This window comes from Phodopus roborovskii, unplaced genomic scaffold (genome assembly GCF_943737965.1).
Source record: "Phodopus roborovskii unplaced genomic scaffold, PHOROB, whole genome shotgun sequence".
NCBI classification, from domain to species: Eukaryota; Metazoa; Chordata; class Mammalia; order Rodentia; family Cricetidae; genus Phodopus; species Phodopus roborovskii.
In genome coordinates this window covers 1,081,265-1,105,947 of record NW_026126624.1, presented here as the reverse complement: position 1 = coordinate 1,105,947, position 24,683 = coordinate 1,081,265, and the positions used below count along the sequence as shown (strand labels likewise).

At 38.5% G+C, this 24,683-nt stretch overlaps 1 protein-coding gene across 2 annotated transcripts in view; it reads left to right on the top strand.

Annotated features, from left to right (window-relative positions):
* Chd2 (chromodomain helicase DNA binding protein 2) overlaps positions 1–24,683 on the top strand; it is a 113,435-nt gene that overhangs the window by 22,721 nt on the left and 66,031 nt on the right. For both annotated transcript variants that reach the window (XM_051206522.1, XM_051206521.1), the window contains 11 exons: positions 3,021–3,107; positions 4,675–4,736; positions 10,606–10,713; positions 12,594–12,734; positions 14,273–14,406; positions 14,980–15,205; positions 15,854–15,954; positions 17,903–17,947; positions 18,119–18,297; positions 20,852–20,976; positions 23,282–23,498. In XM_051206522.1, the coding sequence (XP_051062479.1) occupies positions 3,021–3,107; positions 4,675–4,736; positions 10,606–10,713; positions 12,594–12,734; positions 14,273–14,406; positions 14,980–15,205; positions 15,854–15,954; positions 17,903–17,947; positions 18,119–18,297; positions 20,852–20,976; positions 23,282–23,498 (1,425 nt within the window). The remainder of the gene's footprint in view (positions 1–3,020; positions 3,108–4,674; positions 4,737–10,605; positions 10,714–12,593; positions 12,735–14,272; positions 14,407–14,979; positions 15,206–15,853; positions 15,955–17,902; positions 17,948–18,118; positions 18,298–20,851; positions 20,977–23,281; positions 23,499–24,683) is intronic.

Below are 24,683 nucleotides of genomic sequence, written 5' to 3'. Positions count from 1 at the left end.
CTACAATCGAAGATGCAAATTTATATTCTGTGTGCTAATTTTCATATTACAAATGGTACTAAATTGTAGGTGGTAGTGAAAAGTTTTAGACAATATGAAGTTAAAAGAGCTGTTTGGAACACTTGAGACAGACTTGGGTTCAACAGTTACTTCAGTTCTCAGCAAAGTTGTTATGTAACAGTATTTGACTTTTAGGGGCCAGTGGATGATAAACTTGTCTTGAACTCTGTAGCCCAGATGTCTCAAAACTCATAGATAAGTGCCTGCCCTTGCCTTCTGAGTACTGTGGCTAAAGTCATGTGACATGATGCCAGGCCTTTTTTTTGTGTGTGTGTGTATGTATGTGTGTGTGATAGGATTTTACTGTGTGGCTCTGGCTGTCCTGGAACTCACTATGTAGGTCAGGCTGGCCTCAAACCCAGAGATACACCTCTGCTCCCGACTATTTTTTTTAATGGTTTATTTTTATTCATGGATCTGTCTGTCTGTCTGTCTGTCTGTCTGTCTGTCTGTCTGTCTATCTAATATCTATCTATCTACTACCTCTCTTTCTCCCCCTCCCTCCCTCCCTCCCTCCCTCCCTCCCTCCCTCCCTCCCTCTCTCCCTCTCTCTCTCTCTCTCTCTCTCTCTTTCTCTCTCCCCCTTTGAAGAGGCCAGAGAAGGATATCCAATCTACTGGAGCTGAACTTACAGGCAGTTGTATGCCATTATTCCTGGGTTGAGAAAACATTACTGAGATTGGATTGCATATTCAGTTTCCACCAGAAAAATACATACATACATACATACATACATACATACATACACACACACGCACACACACACACACACACCCCTGCTAAAATTTAAAGATGAAATTACATTTTTAGAAATATTAAGATAAGTTTTTATGGTTAACGTGATCAGTACTAAAAAGGTTAAAAATGTCACTGGACCTAGAGAAATTACCATAAATGAGGAATTCCAAAAAGACTGTGTGCTATATATATCCTCTTTACATGCTAGCTTTCCCCACATCTCCCTAACAGTAGGAAAGTTTTATTGCCCACGTAGGGGGCACTCAATAGTGAGTTTACATGTCAGCTCTTGTTTTGGAAGAGCAGAATTAGGTGGCCTCTAAAGGACAAATAATCCAAGCTGCTTTGGGGGCGTAAGTAGTACAGTATGACTTACAGTACAGTTGGAGCATTGAAGCCAGTATGCCAGGCAGTCTGAGAGTGGTAAGACTGGTTGGTGTACTCATATTTGCTGATTTTGGCCATCTCAGTTAAAAAGAGGCACCATAAAACTCTGCTGAGTCATACAGATAATTTTTCTTCTGTAGCAGAGGTCCATAGAGGAATAGGTGTGGGTGTGGGCAGAAAGGCTAGAGTGCACATCCTTCTCACTTCTTTCTCTACCAGGTTGGTCCAGTGTGTTGTACATTTACTTGCCTCTTTGACTTGTATTTCCTCCCACTTGATTGCTCCTAACTCATGGTTAGGTCTTTTGTCCTTTAAAATGGAGATGTTCTAGAGCCGTTATTAGAGAATGTGACTGTGGCAAAGCCTACAATTGTGTTGTATTCTAGTTCTAATATGCCTGTTCTTGTTTGCTGCTTTTCAGTTTTTTCCTTGTTTTTCACCTTACTATATATAGCTCTTTCTTTCTTCCTTCCTGTCTTCCTATCTCTCTCTCTCTCTCTCTCTCTCTCTCTCTCTCACTTTCTCTCTCTCTTTGTCATTGGTAAATACTGTCCTCCTTTGCTTAGTAACTTGTTTAATCTTTGATCAGTTTAGGCTTTTTTCTTTTTTTTTTTCAGTTGTGGCTTTTTAGGGTAGTTCTCTACTTTTTTTTTTTTTTTTTTTTTTTTCCCTAGTTAGGATTTCAGTATGCAATCCTGGCTGTCCTGGAACTCAGTGTGTAGACCAGGCTGCCTTTGAAAGCACAGTGATCTGCCTTTGTCTGCCTTCTGAGTACTGGGATTAAAGGTATGCATCACCATGCCTTGCTTCGACATGTGAAGTTTATTTAGCATATTAAAACTTTAAAGAGAAAGAAATATAAAGGGACTTGTTTCCAATTCTGTAATGCTGTTCTAGACTTAAAAATGCTGTTTGTTTGGGGACATGGTGTTGTATGTCATACTCCTCCCCCCATATCTAGATACTTTGTGGTTGATTTCCCATTGCAGTTTCAGAGTGGGATAAATAGCTATACAGCATAGAGATGTTTACTGTCTGGTTCCCTAAGGAAAACATTTAAGTACTGGCCTCAGACAGTGGCTTCTCGTCTTTTGCATATACTCTGCCTTGAATATCCAAATGCTTCCATGACATTGGCTTCTGCTTCTTTTTTAATAGGACCCCTATTCCTGACCTCGGTTTCCTAACATCTGTCCCATGTGTTTCACCATGATCAAACATCTTCATGCCAGTGTCTTCCCACAGTCCATCCAGATTCCTTTTGTTTTCTTGTCATTTCATGTAAAAAGCAGAGAGTATACTTCAGCGTAGTTATCGCCAGGGTAGAGTGTGGAAAAACAAAACACCCCAGCCAGTCAACCTGTGAAAGTTACCTTTTCAAATTGCTGAAAATTATTAGCAAAAGTGTGTAAGGCAGGGAGCTATTCTGCTAGTAGTGAGTCAAAGCAGGTGTGCTAGGGAGAACTTGTAGCAGGAGACACTGCCTTGTTGGATTAGATTCTGTTTGTTTGTATGTGTGTGGGGACTCTTCTCCTTGGGTTTTTGTTTGTTTGTCATCAGGAAATTTAAAATTCTTTAGTAATTTTGTGGAAGGAATTGGATGTTTTAGTTTAGTGACAGTAAGCAGTGCTCAGTATTTTTAATGCATGATGGCATTGTTAAACTTTTTAAATGCCTGTTCTTTTGAAAGGATTCTGCTTAGCTTTCTCCCAAAACAAACAAAACAACCTTTTAGATATTTAGTTACATGATTTTGTTTGATTTGAAATAAGTATTCTAATAATGATAGCATGTAGTTAAGGAAATGATTCATGTGCAGTCTGTTAATTTTGCAGATGTGGGAAGAATATCCTGATGTTTATGGGGTTAGGCGGTCAAACCGAAGCAGACAAGAACCATCACGATTTAATATTAAGGAAGAGGTAAGAAAAAATGATTTAAGGGGATGTGTTTCGGTTCCCTATCTGACCTCATCTTCTGTGACTGGTGTATATTACTATTAAAAAGACTGGACTTCAGGTATGACAGTTAAAAGGGAATCTAATGGGGCCTTTCTATGGTCAAGAAGTTAGGTAAACACCAAATCCTTAATAGTTAATGTTTCATTCCATTATTGTGTGGTAAGTTAATTTTAATTTGAAGTTGATTTAAAATTAAATTTCTCAGAGTATAACTGATTGTGACCAGTTTTCTTTAGACACCTAATATTTTGTTTAAGTTCTGAACAAATGGGGAAATGAATGTGATTTTTGGATTTACTCCAGAAAAAGGAAAGAGGAGTGTTTAATGTATTTTGTTTTTCTTAATTTATGTAAGTTTGATTTTCTATCTCAATTGTAGTGTGAGATAGAAAACTGGTTCCTTATATTCATTTTTTGGTCTAATTATGAGAGATGGAGTACCTTTTTTTTTTTTTTTTTTGTGATGGGGCCAGAATTTTGGTACTTGAGCATTCTTAACAGAGCACCCTTCACTTGGCTACATCCGTCTCCAATGCCTGGACTGATGATTTTAAAGCCAGTAATATTTGGGTTCACATATCCATAGAATTGGACTTGTTTCATGTTTCTCAGATTGTGTCAATTGTTTTGTGAAATCTCTGCATATTAGGTTTGGAGAGTAGATTCAGAAGGAATGAATACTCTTGTCTCAGTGAAATGTCCCCTTTCTGCTTTAGGAGGAGTTTGTTATTTTGTATCAATAGCTAAATACTGGGGAGTTAGGTGTGGGTTTTCAGTAAATGTCCTCTGAAGATCAAATTCATGCCAGCACCTGCATGTGTATGCTGTTTGAGTTCTGAGTGATTTCTGAGCTGGTGTGCCTGTACTTCCCTTTCCCATAGTGACTTGGGCCACTGAGCCTTCATGGTCCTTCATAGCTAGTCACATCTAGGTGCACTTCCTGGTTATGCGTCAATCCTTAGTGGGACCCAAGACTAGCAGCCTCATGGGGAGTGCCATCACACTTCACTTGGGATGAAGCTGGTTCATTGTCTGTGACTTTAATCCTCCTTTGGCCAAGTGATGTTAGCTCTTCAATCATGATTACAGATGCTCTTTAATCAAGTCTAAAGTGAAGACATCAGCAGGCAGTGCCTGTAGGGCATACTCAGTAAATTTGCTATTTTATACACTGTTTTAGATCTGCAGCATTTTGTATAGTTACTACTAATACATTTGGCTTTTAAAATTTATATTTAGAATTGTATTCTTCATCCCTACTAGGCACATTTTAAGTACTGAGTTCACAATGTGACTGATGGCTCATTGTGTTGGACATTATAGGTATGGAGCATTTACTTGTAGAAAGTTGTTGTATTTGATGTTGCTGCTCTGGATGTCTAAGCTAAGTATAGACGTGACAAAGAAAGTGACATTGGCTTTCAAAGCAGAAGAGTGGGCTCCAACTTGCAAGTGCTTAGGTTTCATTCTGTCTAAAATCTTACTGTGAACTAAAGTCTGTAATCATTTTCCCCCTCACACACTGAAGGCAAGTAGCGGGTCTGAGAGCGGGAGTCCAAAAAGAAGAGGCCAGAGGCAGCTGAATAAACAGTAAGTCTTTGATGGGGGAGATGACATCATCGGATAGTTGTGAACATGTCTACATTTCTAGGACAGTCTGTTTGTTCTGTCTGTCCTAGGTCTCTTGGTTTGGGTTACTACCCTGCCAGGATTCTCAGTTTAACCTGGATGCATTCCATACAAGCTTCAGCTTCTCATGTGGGGGTAGCCCAGTTAGCTCAGGTAATTTTTTCTTGAAAGTAAATATAAATAGCAAAGTAGATATTGACATTCTTGTTAAGTAAGGACCAGATTTCAGTTAGCCACTTCTAACAAGATAAGGTTTATATTGTTTGGGTACATATTTGTTACGAAATATATACTGTTTCGATATAATTCTAAGATTATAGTTTATAGACCAGAAGATTTTAATTCTCGAGCTTAGAGCTAAAATATTTTATAACATTATATTCATTATTGTTTTGTTTTTGGCAGCATTAGAGATTGACTGTAGAGCCTTGCACATGCTATATAGTCAAGCACTCTACTACTTTTTTTCTTACGGTTAAATCTAAAAAAACTTTTTTTATGTGTATGTATATATGTGGAGATCAGAGAACAGTTTGTGGGAATCTCATGTGGGTTTGGGGGATGGAAGGCAGGTTATCATGCTTGGAGTTGAGAGACTTCATCCGCTGAACTATCTCACTGGCCTTGTTTATTTTCATAACTATTCAAACTATTTCAAACTAGGGTCTCAAGTGCCCTAGTTTGGCCTTGGTTTTATTATGTAGCTGTGGATGACCTTGAACTTTTGATTTTCAAACCTTGGGATTACAGGTGTATACCACCATACATACTCCTTTGTTTTTATATATAATATTCCATATGTTTTCTTATTAAATCTTTTTTAAGACAGAAATCTCCCTTTTGCCTTGAGCATATGGTAGAGTTCACTGTAGACCAGGCTGTCCTTGAACTGTTGCATGTCTTCCTGACTGCTTCCAGGGCTGGGATTACCTGTGTGTGCCACCAGCCCTAAACTCAGGATACTTACAGTGATCCACTTTGCCTCAGCTTCCTGGCAATGAGATTAAAGGAATGTGACACTATTCCTGGCTGCTCATTATTGTCTTTATTTTTTTGAGACAAGGGTTTCACTATGTAGTCAAGGCTGATCCTCCTGCCTTGACTTTCAAAGTGACAGATTTATAAGAAAGTTCCCCTTTACCTAGCTGTTTCTTATTTTAGTTAAAAAGTTATGTGTAGTCAAAAAAATTGTAAGATTCTTAAAGAATAGCCCCTCCCATTTCCATGGTGTACTATCTCTCTTTTTCTTAAATAAATATGTTTTGTTTTGCTCTTTTTTTTTAACTTATCTTTTCTGTTTTTTTGAGACAAGGTTTATCTGTATTGCTGTGGAGCCTGGTTTGGAACTCGCTCTGTGGACGAGACTGGCCTCGAACTCACAGAGATCCTCCTGCCTCTGCTTCCCGAGTGCTGGGGTTAAAGGCTCGTGCCACCAACGCCTATGTACTATGTCTTTAACTATGTGAATTCTGTAGATCTTCTTTGAAAAATGTGGATGTCCAAAACTTTGTATACCAATTCAGGAATATTTTCCACTAAGGTCTCCAGTTACATGTTCTCTAATTACTAGGCAAATTTGAATTTCTTAAACCTATTTCTTCATCTCCAAAGTAGTAATACAAATTCTGCCTGTCCAGCAATTAATAGAAGTGTTTACATTAAATATATATTTTAAAGAACTTTGTAGAGCAGATTTTAGTATTGTCCTGCCTGAATACACCCAGTTTCCATTGTGTCTTACATACTGATGTGGAGTTGGAGAACAGCAAGCTCTAAGCAGGGACTACATCTAAGAGGGTTCCATTCACTTTAGCCTCATGAACTGCTGGGATTCTTCTGTGTGATTTTTTGTTTGTTTGTTTGTTTTGGTTTTTTTTTTCTCTTTTTCCTTTTGGTCTAGTGGTCTCATGGGGATGTTTTCTGAAATGTCCTTTTGACCATGTTATGAGAAGGCATCACACTTTGCATATGACTGTTCTGCTCTAATAACAAGTGTAACAGAACCTGCTGTGTGTGGATGTATGAATTTCAGAATTGACTCAACTGAAGAGAATGACAGTTTGAAATATTAGTACAATGACATAATCTTCAGAAACTGAAGATTGGTGTCATCCATATATCCTCTTTTTCTTTTTCTTTTCTGAGGTGGGTGCCTCAGATTTCAAAAAAAAAAAAAAAAAAAAGCTGAAGGAATAAAATGGAATACAACTGTTCAGATCTGGACTGGGTTGTATAAGATTTCTGGAGATTCTTTGTCCCTGTAGTGTTTACGAAGATATTGTGTGTTGGTTCAGCTCTTCCTTCCAACCAAATGTTAATTTTTAAAATGAATCATAATTATAGAATTATAAATCATGCAGTGTGTGTGTGTGTGCGCGCGCGTTCGAGAGAGAGAGAGAGAGAGAGAGAGAGAGAGAGAGAGAGACAGAGCAGAGAGAGAGAGGAGGGGATCATAGTTACTTGTTTTCTGTTTTGAATTGGGGATCTGTCACAAACTTACGTCAACATGGAACTGAATCATTATTAGTATTAGATTGGAATTGTTAGCGACAATATTATGTCTTGTGGATATATGCTATCTGGAAGCCATGTTCAGTATAGCTGTTGCACCAATATCCAGACCCATCATATTCAAAAGTGGCTTTTGCTCCCTGCCTGCTTAGGCTGGATTCACTTGTCTATGTTCTGCAGCCTCTCTTTTTCTAATAATGAAAGTTAATGTTCTCAGCTGATTAGTATTCAGACTGCTTATTTGTTTACATTACTTTGGAGTCACCTTAGCTAAATTTTGGTAGTTTTTTTTTCCCACAGTCCCCCAAAATTGGGAAAAATTCTGTTAGTGCCTTATGGTAGATTAAAAGCAAGTTTCTTTTGAGGTGAAATAGTTTTTAATCAAGTTCTTGCCTCTATCTCTTAAATTTATTTACTTTATATGTACTGGTGTTTGCCTGCATGTAAATATATGCACCTGTGTCTATGTACTGTCCTTAGAGTTGAGAAAAGAGTCTCTGCCTCCCCTGCTACTGGAGTTAGGAATGATTGTGATTCACCATGTGGGTGCTGGGAACCAAAATCAGGTCCTCTGGAAGAGCAGCAGGTGCTCTTAATTACTGAGCCAGGTCCTCTATATTGCAGTGGGACTCACAATGTATGGGGAGTCTCCTTTGAAGAGTCCCTTTTAAGTTGGCTTTCCACAAGAAATGAACAGTTTTTCAGTTGTCCAGGAGCTGTATGTGTGTGGGGTTGGGAAGTTGATGTTCATTTTTACTTATTCTCCACTGATTCTTTCTCATAGCAGGGCATGCGTGGCACATGCCTAAAATCCCAGTTCTTGGGAGGCAGAGGCAGAAAAGAAGTAGGTGTGTCTTGTCCAACTCAAGGTCCAGGCCTTTCCTGTTTCAGAAAAATCAAACCAAAACAAAAAATTTCCTTTTTTCTTGTTCTTGAAAATTAAAACATAATGTGGCCAATTTCAAACACTTGTCCCTATGGTTGTCTACATATTCTGGAATGTGTAAACTTGGCTGTAATTTCTCTTAGGTCTTTAAGGGTCTTCTGTGGATTATAACTGAAAATAGTAGATGTGAAGTTTGTTGTGTATGCAAGCAACTTTCATAGTGGACTTCGTCTTCTTCAAGGAAGAGCATCTCACTGGGCTTTGGACCAGTTGATTTGATAAGTTTTTTCTGTTTACATTTTTATGGTGGAAGAGCCCAAGTTCTCTTGGTTGTGTATAACTTTTTAATTTGACTGGGATTACTGTGACCGCAGCACATATTTTCTCCTTTTAGTTTGCTGTATCATTTGTGTAGTGCCTCAGTCCCAGCCCTAGCTCTAGTAGGACTCATTGACAGCCCTAGCTGTAGTGGGCCTCACTGATAACCTTAGCTCTAGCAGGACTTAGTGATAGCCCAGGCTCAGATTACTTGACTCTGGATTTTCCTCATTGGTATACTCTCCCCTGGTCCTTAATTATCCATGTTTTTGAGACTTGTTCCTAAGAGGCCAGTTTTTACAGAGTGACTTTGGAGGCCTTAAGGACTTGGAGTCCTAGGGAGACTGCAGATTCACATACCAGTTTTCCAAGTGTCAGGGCCACTTCTTTCATCTTCTTGGCAATCACCTTCTATTACTTGGATTCCTTTTGTTGTCTCTGTTTTGAGACAGGGTTTCACTTGTCTCATGATTGTCTTGTCTTGTTCTGAGTACAATAGCTTCTTTGTAATCTTTAGCAAAATTTTATTATAGTAGACCTTTAGTTAGCAGAGCAAGCTAGATACCAGAGTCTGGGTAGATACAAGAAAGTCTTTTTGGGGAGCAGTTGAAAAAGGGTTTCTCTGTTCTGTAACTCACTCTGTAGACCAAGCTCTGCTCACACTCACAGAGATCCACCTGCCTCTGCTGGGATTAAAGGTGTACGCCACCACCGCCTGATGGAAGTCTTTGTTTTAAAGATGGACTGAAAGATAGAAATCAGTAACAGAACTTACTATCTAGTCTCCTTCTAAAAGTACTCAACACGGCTTACTGAAAAATTGATAGGGCTTATTCATTAATTTCATTATTTAACCAAGGCTGTTTCTATTTACCAGCTTTTGTATTTATCTCCGTGTAAGGAGTCAACACATACAGTGCTGATAGAATCTGAATAATGTACATGAAAGCATTACATTGCCATTTCATGAAAGGGTTGATTCTGCTCTCCCAAGCTCCAACTAGTTCAGGAAGAGCTGAACTGGTTGAAGTAACTAAAATTAGTAACTCTTGCAGGTTTTAGGAAGGACCTCAGGAATCTGCAGATCAACCCCTTTTGGAGCAAGCCAGCACTGTTTTTCTTGACTTACCCTATGAAGATTATTAATTTGACTTGCCAGTTCTGCAGCAGGCATCTTTGTTATGACCTCTGTTAGGGGAAGCCATGAGTACAGTGGTAATTGTTTTGTGTACAGAGGAATCTCAAGCTTTTGCCTGTCATTTTTTCCTAGGTCTTTCATGCTCAGTAGCTATTACATACTTTGTTCACTACAGGTGAGAAATGAAACTAGGTCCCTGGGTGTTGGGGTCAGCCTTGAAACGATTAAAGCTCTCAGAGGTAGGACACCTGTAGGTTATGGCTCTTTCAAGCTTTGTAAGAGCTCAAGAAACAAAAGAACGTTTCCCTTATCTAATAATAACTAAAAACCAATTCGTAAACTGAACAGATTGCTAAGTTGGGTGGTAGGTTTAGCACTGAAAAATTCGGAGACTATTTCCTTAGTCATGTTCTAAAGATTAAAACATTTCATATAGTTTGGGGGTGGAGCTTGGTGGGAGAGTACTTGAGTAGCCCAGCAAAATTCCCTCTCTCTTTCAATATGTTTTGAAATACATTTCCACTCAATATCAGCATCATGTGTAAAGTTGTTAGAATTTCGAGCTTTCTTGATTGATAGCTTTTGAGTAAGAAACAAACTCTTTGGCTAGTTCTGATGCATGTTAACGCTTGTGAACCTTTGGCCTAATAAGTATTATGGATTCAGTCTTGTCAGTAATACAGGGTGAAGAAAATAGAATGGGTAACAATGTTTTTCTCCCCTAGAAAAGGTGGGTTGAAAAATTATATTTTTTTCCATTTAATAATTGTTACCAGAGTTAAACTAGGAATAGAAGGTATGTAACTCAGAGTTACTAAACTAAAATTTAAATTGAGCTTAAATAGGTCTCTTTTAGCATACTATCTAAAATACACATATTCTGGGTTTCAGAAAATGAGTTTGGATTTGTTCTTTTGAGATTACTTAGCTTACAAATTCTTAAAGAAAAAAAAAATTTGTTTTGTCTTTGGTCACAGAGAAAAATGGAAACAGGACCCCTCAGAAGATGAACACGAACAAGGCACCAGTGCAGAGAGTGAACCAGAACAAAAGAAAGTAAAAGCTAGGAGACCTGTTCCCAGAAGGTATGCCGCCAGCCTGCCCAGTCTGTGCTGCTCGCTGAGCTCACTGTGGGAACACAGGAAGGAGCAAGTCTGAGGGAGCCAGAGCCCTAATCAACACAAATTGTCCTGTTGCAGGATTTGGATGTCTGGTTCTCTTTACCAGCCTGCATCTTTACCAAGTGTCCAAGTACTGGGCTACTGAGGTCAATTTTGAGTCTTTTCATGGATGCAGTTCTGACTGGAGATACTCTTTCTCTCCTTTATGTACCATGGGGTTTAAAGTTTAAAATAAATTCTTTTATTGTCAGCATATATTAATTATATATGGTAATGGATTTCCTCATTGCATTTTCATATATGCATATCATGGACTCTGATAGTGGATTTTTTTTTTTTTTAAATTTCGTGGCATTCTATTTAGGGTATATGGTATAGGCAACCATAGCTTTTGCTTTAAAACAGTAACAAAAAACAAAAAACCCTCCCTTTTTTGTGTGGTCAGGTTATAAATTCTTTTTTGGGAGAACTAATTCCTTGCTTGTTTTGTTTATTTTTTTGGCCTTTTAAGATAAGGTCTCTATTTAGTTTTGACTCTGTGTGTGTGTGTATTTGTGTATATTTGTGTGCACATGTGTGTGCACGCGTGTGTGATTGTGTGTTTGTGTGTGTGTGTGAGTGAGAGATGCACACATTGGGTGTTGTTTTAGCTGTGGACCTTGTTTTTTGAGACAAAATCTCTCACTGGAACCTGGGCTCAGTAATTAGTTCAGCCTGGCTGGGCAGCCTAGCCCCAAGGATTCTATTGACATTCCTTCTCAGATGCTGTGATTATAAGTGCATCTGTGCACTGTGTGTGGCTTTTTTTCCCCTAAGATTTATTATATATATATATATATATATATATATACACTGTGTCCTGCCTGCACTTATGCCTGCAGGCCAGAAGAGGGCACCAGATCTCATTATAGATGGTTCTGAGCCACCATGTGGTTGCTGGGAATTGAACTCATGACCTCTGGAAGAGCAGCCATTACTCTTAACCACTGATCCATCTCTCCAGCCCTGTGTGTAGCTCTTAATGTAGATTGTGGGTATTGAACAGACTATAATCATGCTTTCATGGCAAGCATTTTATACCAACAGAGCTATTCCCAGTCTACAAAATATACCTTTTTTCAGTATTGAGTAGGATGGGGTCAAATCGCACCCCATACTTAATGTTTTAATGGCTTGAAGGCTAATAATAGTTTTTAATGATAAATATTTATTATTTATAGTTTAATAACAGCACTACATTTGAATCCTAATTACATGAAGCATTATTCTCTTCAGAATAATTCTATTCTTATTAATCATGTCACCAAAACCTACTATATCTTTCCTTTGAATTTTGTCAATAAAAATGTGAAGAATGTATGTCATCTGTTTGCATAAGTACTATTACAATGGTCCAGTTTGTGCCTTGACCAACAAAATCTAAAATATTTCCTGTAGCCATTTACAGAAAAATTTGACAGCTCTGGTCTAGGACTGGTGCCTGTCCTCACTCCACCACATAAAGCCCGAGTTTTGTCTCCCCTCTGAGCTTAAACTCTTAAGTTTGAAGTATGCTGGATTTTTGTCCATTATTTACTGAGTCCTTGATATTTCTTAGGGTTCATTAATAGGTAGGAGAGACATTAATGTGATTGTATGTTGTCCTTTCTCTCCTTGTTTCTCTGAGAGTATCATGTAGTGGAGGTCTACTTTGAATTCCCTATCCTCCTGATACTACCTTATGAATCCTGAGATTCCATGTCTGTACCCTGGCCCCTTTAGTGAATTTTTTTGTATGTGCTACTGCTCTGGGAAATGCTAGTATGTAGATTTGAAATAGCTATTTTTTTCTTTGTTCATTTTAGAACAGTGCCCAAACCTCAAGTTAAAAAGCAACCTAAGGCTCAGCGTGGGAAGCGGAAAAAGCAGGAGTCTTCTGATGACGATGACGACGACGATGAAGCTCCCAAAAGGCAGACTCGACGAAGAGCTGCTAAAAATGTGAGGTCAGTTGTGGCCTGGAAGGTCTCTGTTGATGTGATTGATGGTAATGACATAGTTGTCTAGAACTTGGCTCTTTCAAGTTTTATATAATATGATTGAAAGGTAAGAAAATCAGCCTGAACAGGTTGTAGTGGTGCAGGCCCTTTATACCAGCACTTGGGAGGCAGAGGCAGGTGGGTCTCTGTGAGTTTGAGGTCAGCCTGGTCTACATAGCTTGTTCTAGACAGGCCAGAGCCTAAGACCTTGTTTCAAAAACCAAATAAGAATATAAGCCTGTGTGGTAAAGGTGCTTTCAGAATCTAGCCAGCTTTAAGGAAAAAAACAAAAAACAAAAAGCAAAAAACAAAAAAAAAAAAAAAAAAAAAAAAAATGGTGTTGAACCCAGTAGAGAAGGAGAGAAACAATAGCTCATTTGAAACTGCCTCAATCAAGGTCATGTCCTGTCCTAGTGGCTATTTTTCTGATGTTTCAGAACAATGTCTGGATGGTATTCACTTCTGAATTACTCTTGAGTCTCATTGTATCAATTGATGTTTGGGTATAATTATATTATTAAACTTTAGTAACAGGATATGAGGCATTAATTGATGGTGAAATAAAGAATTAATATATTCAGATGCTTTATTTGTTTAATCTAAAGAATGTGCAGCACATTTACTTTCAGAGCATATGTGTGTTTCTGCTTAGAAATGTGAAGCTGAGCATTGGAGATACTAATTACTCGTCCTATTTTCCAATTGATAATTAATATAGGACTAGACTTTTAATGCGCTGGTGTTTAGCTTAGTTCATTGTCTCACTGTGGTATATCTCGCCTTATGTTTTTTTGTTATTATTTTCTTGTGTTGGAGATTAAACCCAGGGCCTTGCTTATACTAGGCAAATGCTATTGAGCTATGCCCCCTTGTATGTATTGTTCATGCGTGTTGTAAAGACTGTTTTTGTTTTTTGTTTTCTTTTTATGTTTTTGATGTAACTCAGGCTAGTCTGGAACTTACTATGTAGTCAAGGCTATACTAGCCCAAACCAGTCTCAGGCTGTTTCTCTGCCCTCAGTCTCCCCAGTTCTGGGATCATCATGGTTAAATACATTTTATGTTTTATAATTCAGAAGTATGAGTGAAAATTCTCAACTGTTTGGGTTAGTTTAAATTAAATTTCATTTTCTTGTTATTGGGAGATAAAATTGCATGACTGAAACATTTAATCAAGAATATTATTTTCCTTTTGTCTGAAATAATAGCAAGTTTTCTTTCCTTATGACCTTTCATTCTTTGTTATAATTTAGATATTAATTAACTGGTACTAAATAAAGGATACCCTTGTAGATTACTGTACCTTGCTTATACACACAGTGTGAGCTACTCTTCAGTGTGTGTGTGGACACACACCAGTGACTGCAACGGGGTGAGGGAGGTGTTGAGCCAGTTAGTGAAAAGTAACTCATTAGAGTCAGAGCATGGTTGATATTCCAATGAATCTGTAGATGTTTAATTTTGAAGGTACAGTCTTCTACTCATGCAGCATTATTTCTCACACAGTTATAAAGAAGATGAAGACTTTGAGACTGATTCAGATGATCTCATTGAAATGACTGGAGAAGGAATTGATGAACAGCAAGATAATAGTGAAACGATTGAAAAGGTTTTAGATTCAAGACTGGGAAAGAAAGGAGGTTTGTGTCTTTGGGGAGCAAATTACTCACTGGATTTTTGAGACATGGTCTCTGGTAGCTTTGACAGGCTTGATATATAGTTAAGAATGACCCTGTCTCTACCTCCCAAGTTCTGGGATTACAGGTGTGTACTACCTAGCCAGTATACAGTTTAGTGCTGGCAGCTGAATCAGGTCTTGGTGATGTTAAACTAAGCACAGCCCTATTCATAGAGGAAGAAATCTGCTTTTTGGAGGTAGTCAGGACTAAAAAGAAAAGGATGCTGCTGTTTGATTCTTACGGTGTTTGACTTCACCTGTAAGTTTGCATATGCTTTAAGATAAATAGTAGCATTTTCAGCATATTTGTAATTACAGGATCTATCCTGTTTTGTTGACTTATTCTTTGTAATGATTGTAATCAACAGTTAAGTTGACTGCTTATTGTAAGTCAGACATTCAGTTTGGCTTACTGTAAGTCAGAGACATTCAGTTTGTTCAAGAAGAGATTCTTCTTGCCAGTTGTTTAAATGGGAATCTTTTCGCTGTTTGGTTTCTTACATTTTCTTTAAAGCTGACCTGAATCCTTTTGCAGCCACTGGAGCATCTACCACTGTGTATGCTGTTGAAGCTAACGGAGATCCTAGCGGCGACTTTGACACTGAGAGGGGAGAAGGTGAAATCCAGTACCTTATCAAGTGGAAGGGCTGGTCTTACATCCACAGTACATGGGAGAGTGAAGAATCCTTACAGCAACAGAAAGTGAAGGGCCTAAAAAAACTGGAGAACTTCAAGAAGAAAGAGGATGAAATCAAGCAATGGTATGTTGCCTGCTGCAGATCAAAGTGGTGTTTCCAGCCCAAGGCAAGGGAGGTTCTAAAAGGCGTGGAGAACACTGCTATTTAGGATTTCAGATTTTGCCTTGATCATCTGATCAAGGAACACTAAGCAGTCTAAACTTCTGTTTTCTAAAATTGTGACCTGTTGACAGTAGGTGCTTTTGTTTATGGCTACTAAATTCTCAGCCTTTATAAGAATTGCTAGCTCACTGGACATTTGCCACATTTTCTTTCCTAAGTATGTTGTTTGATCTTGACAATAGAATTGTGAAGTTTGTTTGTTTTGTTAACTGTTTGTAGATGGGAGAGTGAGGCACAATCACTGCAAGTGATTTAGACAGACATGTAGAGCCAATCTCAAGAGCATGTTGTCACTTTTTTTGGGTTAGGCTGTGGTGCTTATATGTGAAAGCTAATATTCTAGAACCGTCTGAGTTATGATAGCCTTAAAATTATTCTTGGTTTAAATATAGTTTTTTAAACATCACAGACATGTCACTAGTGAAGATTACTAAAGGGACACATGGAAGCAATTAAGTTTACATTTGTACTTAGAATGTTTGCTCTGATACATATGTGTAGATCTCCAAGATCTAACTAGTATATGCTTGTTTTTGGTCTTCTATCTAGGTTAGGAAAAGTTTCTCCTGAAGATGTGGAATATTTCAATTGCCAACAGGAGCTGGCATCAGAGTTGAATAAACAGTATCAGATAGTAGAAAGAGTAATAGGTAAGTTCTAGAAAACTCATTTTGGTCATATGGAAGTGTGGAGGAGTTGACCTTTGGCTTTAAAGATGATATAATATTATAAAAGCATTTTGTAGGTTTACGTCTTGAGACTAAACAAAGGGCCTACATTTATTTTGAAGGGAGAGTTAATTTTGCTTGTAGATTTGGGTGTGGAGGATGAGAGACAGAAGTGTCCAGGATGTTTGGCTTGCAAGATTTCCTAAGAATATAGGTATCCTTCACTGAAATGGACAGGTCAAGGGAAGAACTGATGTTTGGATTTGAAATCAAATACTTTGGTTGGTAACCTTGCTGTTATCTAAGAGACAAGTTCTGTTTGAGGGCACCAACATATACTCACTTGGTGACTTGGAGATACATTTAGCTATTGTCAATTATAGGTAGTACTTAAATTTTGAAATTTACTGAGATCTTAAGAGAGAGAGTACACATTGTGGGAAGAGAAAGCCTGAGAACAGAGAGGAGTAGGCAGTGGTCCAAGAGGTGAGCCAAGAGAGACTGGTGCAGTAGAAGTAGGTAATTGACATGGGATACTAGTCTCGGAGTTGACCCTTGAATTTGTAACGGTGGCTGGCATCAGTGAAATGGTAACAGGAAATAACTGTTGGTAGAGCAGGTTTGATTGAGGGGTCCTCTGCAGAGAAAGAGAAATGGTTCTAAGTTTAGATTCAATGACAATTTATTTTAAAAAGTAGCAGAATCATTTTTACTCTTTGAACTAAAAGTTCTTTAATTGGGAGATTACTTAGTCTATAGATCTTGTGGAGAATAAAGCTACAAGAGTGCAAGCTTCTAGGTAAGGCTTTTCCTAATTACTTCATTGCACCTCTAAATGAAGAAATTGCTCTGTGAAATAATAGTATGTCATTTCACTGACTGTACAAAGCTTCAAGTTCTCTTTCTCTCTCTTTTTTTTTAATCACTGATATTCATGCTGAAAACAGATGACATTTACAAACTCCATAGCCCTAGCACCCTTGTATTAGGAAACGATGTATAAGAACTCTTTCAAACATTCATTGATATTGACCATGGAATTTGATTTCTATCACACATTACTGTGGTTTGTTCAGTGGTCTTACTTTTTAAAATTATTTTTACTTTTTGTTTTTTAGACAGGGTTTCTCTGTATTGCTTTGGAGCCTATCCTGGAACTAACTCTTGTAGACCAGGCTGGCCTCGAACTCACAGAGATCCTCCTGCCTCTGACTTACCGAGTGCTGGGATTAAAGGCTTGCATCACCAATACCCAGCTTCAGTGGTCTTGCTAACACAGAAAAACTCTTCTGTTTATTTGGGCCCGTATACTTAAAAATATTTTTAATGTATTTGAAAAGAAAAATAATAGAGTAATAGGATGATAGTCTGGTAGCCAGGTTAGAACAGGCTTCTTTTGACACATAAAATAAATGAGCACATATTCTTGTAAGATTTTCTTTTCTTTTTTTGGTATCAAGACAGGGTTTCTCTGTGTAGTCTTGACTGTGCTGGAACTCAATGTGTAGACTGGGCTGGACTCAAACTGACAGAGATCTGCCTGCCTCTGCCTCCCAAGTGCTGGGGTTAAAAGCATGCACCACCACCCTGCATCTTTTGTTGTTGTTAATTAAGTTACTTACTTATTTTTTATGTGTTTGGGTATTTTGTCTGCATGTATACCTGTGCACAATGTGCATACTTTGTGTAGTTGTTTATATTAGTTATGTCGTTCTGAGGAGGTCAGAAGAGGGCGTCAGATTCCCTGGGACTGGAGTTACAGACAGTTGTGAGCTTCTATGTGAGTGCTGGGAATTGAACCTGGGTCCTGTTGGAGATAACCGCTTTTAACCTCTGAGCCATCTCTCCAGCCCCTTTACTTGTAAAAATCTGTTTCTTCTCTGTTCTTGGCATATTTATAACTTTTCTGTCTTATTTTATGTTTGTTTAGCTGTGAAGACAAGTAAATCTACATTGGGCCAAACAGATTTTCCAGGTGAGTAACACATCTTACGTTGAGTAAATGTTCACTATTTATTAGCACATTGTGGTTTGCAGAATATTTACAGTTTTGCCCCAGGGGTGTTCATTAGTTATATATTAAAAAAGAATATCACTTCCTACTTTTAATTTGACATTATTTGATAAAATTATATTCATGATATAGCTCACAGTCGGAAACCGGCACCTTCAAATGAGCCTGAGTATCTATGCAAATGGATGGGGCTGCCATATTCAGAGTGTAGCTGGGAAGATGAAGCCTTGATTGGAAAGAAATTTCAGAACTGTATCGACAGCTTCCACAGTCGGAACAACTCCAAAACCATTCCAACGAGAGAATGCAAGGTTTGGCAATTGTTTTTATATTTTTTATTTTATTTTTTTGAGATAGGCTCTCTTATGTTGCTCTGGCTGTTCTGGAACTCATTGTTTAGATTAAGTTGTCTGGAGTTCACAGAGATCCATCTGATTCTGTATCCCAAGTGCTGGAATTAAAGGCATGCACCACCACACCCAGCTTATTATTTTTTTTTTTATTTTATTTCATTTTTTTTGGAAAGGTATTGAACCAGAAGGATTAGTTGTGTAGATATATAGGAGCAAAATACAATAAGAATGATATAAATGATTACTGCATGCTAGATAGATAGCTCAGTTAATAGAGTGTGCATGTGTACAGCCCTCAGGTTTTATTGTCTAACATCACACAGAAATGGGCATCATTGTACGTGCGTATAATCCCAGGGTTCTGGAGAAAGAGGCAGAGAGATCAGAAATTTGAGGTCATCCTTGGCCATGTAGTGAGTTCAAGGCTACCCTGGTTTACACATGACTTGGCTCAAAGGCAAAGAAAGCTAATGGAGAGGATGAGGGGCCGGAGAGATGGGTAGAGGTTAAGAATGCTTATTGCTTTTAGACAAGACCTGGGTGTGGCTCATAGCTGCCTGTGACTCTGGTTCCAGGAGATTCAGTGTCATCTTCTGATCCCTGCATGCATGTGGTGCACATCAGTACACTTAGGCGGGTACAAGCATGCATGTACATGTGTGTGCACACACAATGCACATGCAATTTTGTTAAAACAGAAATTTGCTGGTTTATGTAATTTGCTGCTTTATAGGATTAGATGTATTAGCAATAGTTGAAATAGTCACTTTAAAACATACAAGAAAGATGTATTTGAATTTTAAATTTTAAATTGAATATATAGACTTTTTATTGCTAGATTGATTGTACAAGTCTTTCTCCTTTACTGAAATTTGTTGAGATCTAGAAATATGCTTGGTTCCTTGAACTGTGTCTTAGAAAAGTTGCAGTTCATGTTAATAACATCAAATTCCTGTCTGTAAAGATCAGCATGTGATCGTTGCTCACATGAATGTGGTGGAAAAGCCATGGTCAGAACAGAACAGAACAGAGGTGGGGTTCACAGATCTGGTGGGCATTGAAGAGGTTTTTAGAGGAAAGCAGCCAGTGCTTACTTTGCCTCTGTCCTTGAAGAGTGGATTGGTGCTTCATAGCATACAGTAAAGTCCCTGGGGCCTGGGGAGTCAACTTAGTGGTTACTAGCAGTTCTCTTGCCGAAGACTGGGCATCAATTGCCAGTACCCACATGGTGGCTCACAACCATCTGTAACTTCAGTCCCAGGGGATCCGACATCCTCTTCTGACCACCTCAGGTACCAAGCACACATGTGGTGTACATACTCACATGCAGGCAAAACACTGATGCACATAATAAAATAATAAAATAAATCTAAGAAAAAAGGTTTAAAAAATAGAAGAAGACACCAAGATTGACTACTCATGAAAGGTATCAAAAGGAATTTTGTAGTGGAAAACTGGATCTGAAGAAACTTTGTGTCCTGACTGTGTTGAAGGAGGTGTGTTTTAACTGTCCTGCAGTTTTGGGGGCCTTGCAACAGAGAGGACCAGGTTGTGATCAGCATTTTATTTAAAGACTTCAGCTAATGACAGTGAGTAGGAAACTGGAGCCAGAGAATCCACCTAGTAATATGCCATAGGAGTCAGTAATTGAAGAATATATGGAGGGCCAGTTAGGTGAGGGAAGGACAAATTGTAGACAGGAGCCACCATGAGGCCAGTTTGTCATGAGTGGATGAATGACTAGTGTGTGGAAGGTGAAGGACAGGAAGTCCTTCGTTGTTCCCTTGAATAGGAGACCTGAAAGTACTAGTGACCACTCACTGTTAGGGTGATACTTCCCGTGATAGAGAAAGACACCTTGCAGAAAGACATGAGTGCTAAGTGGACTCCTGCACATTCCCCATAATAGCTACATATGCTTAGACTTTGAAAAGTCCTCAGAAGAGAGACTTGCATAATTTTGAATGCATTGTTTGTTTCCTAAGTGGATTTGGCCACAAAATCTATATTTTGTGTAAGCAGTAGACTTGGTCTTAATAGAATGTAAGGTTTTAGACCCTCAGCAGTAGAAAGAGCAACTTTTCCTTCTGGAAACTAAACTCACAAGGTTAGGGCCTGAATCTCAGAGTTCCCAGTTACAGTAACTGTAGGGTTACCTTTTCAGCATCTCTCAGTGACAAACTTCCAGAGCATTAGTGTATTGTTTAGAAAAGGTGACACAGTAAAAGATGAGAAAATAAAAAGCTAATTAATGTTCACAGATTTATCTCAGCAAAAGAACAAGTTTTTTTTTTTTTTTTTTTTTTTTTTTTTTTTTTTTTTTTAAACAGTACTTGATTTTAGGATGAGCTCTGGGAACAGTACTGGGATGAGGTAGGGTGGGGTGACTATTCATACCTGAAATTAAGCTTTTTTTCTTTGGGCATAGAGTACATAACATATGATTAATATTGTAATTTAAGAGTAGGGAAAATGTTCTAAGACATAGGTTTTGTTAATTTTTGTTTTTCAGGCACTAAAGCAAAGACCACGATTTGTAGCTTTAAAGAAGCAGCCAGCATACTTAGGAGGGGAGAATCTGGAGCTCCGGGATTATCAGCTAGAGGGTCTCAACTGGCTTGCTCACTCCTGGTGCAAGTAGGTAGAAGATATGGTTAGATTTTTCTCTACTGCGTTTGGCTTATTTTTATCCTAAGTACTGAGTTCCGGGGGCTATTTAGGCTCTGAGAATTGAAGTGATGCAAGATAAACGGGTTTCCTTTGTCATTATGTGATGTGTCCTGTGAGTGCTTCCTTCAATGCTCATGGCAGATTTCTTCTGTGCATACCTTTTTTTAAAAAGGAGTTTTTATTTGCACACACACAGGCTCACACACATGCATGCACACACACATACACAACACACACACACACACAACACACACACACACACAATGTGTTTTCCTGCATGTATGTCTGTGCACCACTTGTGTGCCTAGTGCCCACAGAGGCCAGAAGAGAGGGCATCAGTATCCTGGAACTGGAGTTACAGATGGTTGTGGGCTGCCTTGCGGGAGCTGGGAATTGAATCAGGTCCTTTGGATGAGCAGACAGTGCTTTTAATCACTGAGCCCACCCTTTCTGTCTTTTTTTTCCCCCCTCCCTGAGACAGGGTTTCCCTGTGTAGCCTTGGCTGTCCTGGAACTACTTTGTAGGTCAGGCTGGCCTTGAACTCACAGAGATCCATCTGCCTCTGTCTCCTGAATGCTGGGATTAAAGATGTGTACCACCACACCTGGCTTGTGTTTTCATCTTTTATAGTAAAGCAGATATCTTTATTTCAGTATCAAATTATAGCTTGAAAAATGAAAATGAAAACATTCAGTGTTAGGGAGATGGTTTCTAGTTATAAACACACTTACAATAACTATTTTCCAAGTGAACCACCTTCAGTAGTTGTTATCTTTTCAGTTGAATGTAGTATTTAAGACTGAAGAAAATTCAGTTGTTAGACCTTCAGTTTGTATGACTGAGAAAGTTGGTCACAACCATTTTAGTTGCTTAAAAATGGTTTTCCTTGTTCCCTCACCTGTGCTTATGCAGACAAAGCTAATTAAATGCAATGGGAATCATGAATAAACATAAATACATATGAAAGTAGGTGGCAGATTTGGGAAGAAGGGGGTTTGATTTTGTGTGTGTGTGGGGGGGTTATGAGATAAGAGAAAAATGGAGGGATTGATTAAAGAATAATAAGTGCATGAAATTATAAAGCAAATGCTTTTTTAAAAAACTAATTTTCCTTTCTTAGATGTAACTTAAGAAGCTGTGTGAGCTAGCTCCTCCCCCCATTTTTTTTTTTTTTTTTTTACTATTGATAGTCCTTAGGAACAAAGATAATATCAGCTTTCTCCTGAGTTGTGTATATTTGCTATATAGTGATTAGTCTTCTTTTTTCTTAAGAGTCTCACTGTGTAGCTCTGACTTGCCCTGGGATTCACTGTGTAGGCCAGGTTCACTTTAAACCTAGAGATCTGCCTGCAATCTTGGCAAATTAAATACTTCTAATAACTTCTCGTTGACTTTTAGTACTCTGGTTCACTAGTGAAGCATATATACATATAAACCATTAGTTCATTTGGCACAGAAGGGCTTTTGGTTGAAATATAGTCACAGTAGGGCGAGCATTGCTAAAGGAGCAAGGGCTGGGCTGCTTGGGTGTAGCAGTGTCTCTTCAGGCATAGGAACAAGAATACAAATATCCCAAGGTCTGTGTGCCTCAAACTCCACTTGTCAATGATTACAAGACAAGCAAATCCCCCGGGATCTTACGCTCTTTCTTTGATAGTCTCATTCAGTAGTTCTATAATGAGGCTCTGAAGTCTAGACTGTGGCATATTTAAAAGTTATCCTTTGCTTAGAACATACAAGGCTCTGGGATCTATCTCTAATACTACAAACAAACAAAAACCAAACCCTTTACACCCTGTATCAAGTAGTTGTATAAAATAGTGGATGTGGTATTGGACAGTCAAGTGGAACACAATGGTATGGGGAAGGTAGTTTGAGCAAAGGCACATGTCTCTTGGGATATAGTATTCAGCAGCATGGGTTATAGTCAGTTTAGTTTTATATATTGATGAACCAAAGACTACATGCTTGTATGCATCTATGATAAAACCTGTCTTCACTGTTAGAAGGAATAGCCTATAGAAGACAGTATAATCCAGAGCCTTATCTTTATCTTTATCTTGGATATACTTCCAGATAGATTTGCCTGGTCTGCTGTTTCTGTTTTTTGCTTTCTTCCTTAAGGGGTTAGGCTTAAGCCATTGAAGATGAGAAGAAATTCATTGAAGGGTCAATCTGATGCTTTTCTCTGCTGATATCAAGTGTGTTATTTGTGCACCTAATGTTTTTCCCATGAACTAATAAGTACTTTGTACTTTTTTTCTTACTGCAGAAGTAACAGTGTAATCCTTGCTGATGAAATGGGCCTAGGAAAAACCATCCAGACCATATCATTTCTCTCCTACCTGTTCCACCAGCACCAGCTCTATGGACCCTTTCTTATAGTCGTCCCCTTATCCACCCTCACTTCATGGCAGAGGGAGTTTGAAATCTGGGCACCAGAGATTAATGTAGTGGTTTACATAGGTGACCTGATGAGCAGAAATACGGTGCGTAAACAAAAAGAGTTGAAGTAGCATGTGTGTCAAAATCTATTTTAGAAATTGACTGACAATGTTTTATAGTAAAATTATTCACACATCCCAGGCCGTGGTGGTGCATGCCTTTGATCCCAGCATTTATTTGGGATGCAGAGGTAGGTGGATCTCTGTGAGTTCAAGGCCAGCCTGATATACAGAGTGAGTTCCAGGACAGCCAGAGACGTTACACACTATGCACTATGGCCTCAGTACTTGGAGGTCTGTCAAAGTGCAGCTCAGATATTCTTTAAAACATTGAACAAGGTGTATATACTACCATGTTTTAAAACAGCAATAATTGCATGGGTTCTCTTGGTTGGTTCACACTGTTTTCTGTACTGTCTGAATTTTTCTCTCTTTCCTTCCTTCTCTCCCTCCTAGTATCTCAGGCTGGCCTCCCAATTCATGACAATCCATTTGCCTCAGCCCTCTGAGAGCTATGATTATTGGCATGCATTACCACTATTAGTTTATCTTTATATTTAAGATTACCTTTCTTTATGGAAAATTAGTATCTTTGCTGTCTTAGCAAAAATGTCACTGGGAAGACTTGAGTTCTTATTTCCCAGTCTCTGAGAAGAGTTTGATTTTATAACTTACAAGAAAGAAATAGAAATAAAGGAAAACAATACATTTCTAGGGCTGTAGAAAAGAGAATTATTAGATATCACACATTACCTTGAACATCATGAATTTAGCACACTGTGATGTAAGTTTGTCTGTTTAGAAAAATATTTTGAGAAATATTTTCTTTTAGTACGTACTATGTGTTAGTTGTTGTGTTGAATGCTTTTGTGTGTATCCTGTAACCTTTGTGATAGTCTTCAAAATTGATTGCAGCACATATCTGACAGACTGCTAAAAACCATCCAGGGAGTCTGTGTAACCCTGTTTTTCAATGGGATGAATGGTAGAACTGGAGCCTCAGCTCACCAAACACAAGTCTGTCTGGTCCTGAGGTCTTGCTCTTGTGCCTTTCTGTGAAGATTGCTTGGAGTCAGAACGGCTCATCAGGATTCTTGCACTGTCAACACATTTTCATGGGTTCCAACTTGTTTTTATTAAATGCTCTCTTTAAAATGATCACACTTGGTTGGGTATCGCTCAGCAATAGACCCCAGCATGCTTGCTAGATGCTGGGTTTGAGTGCCAGTC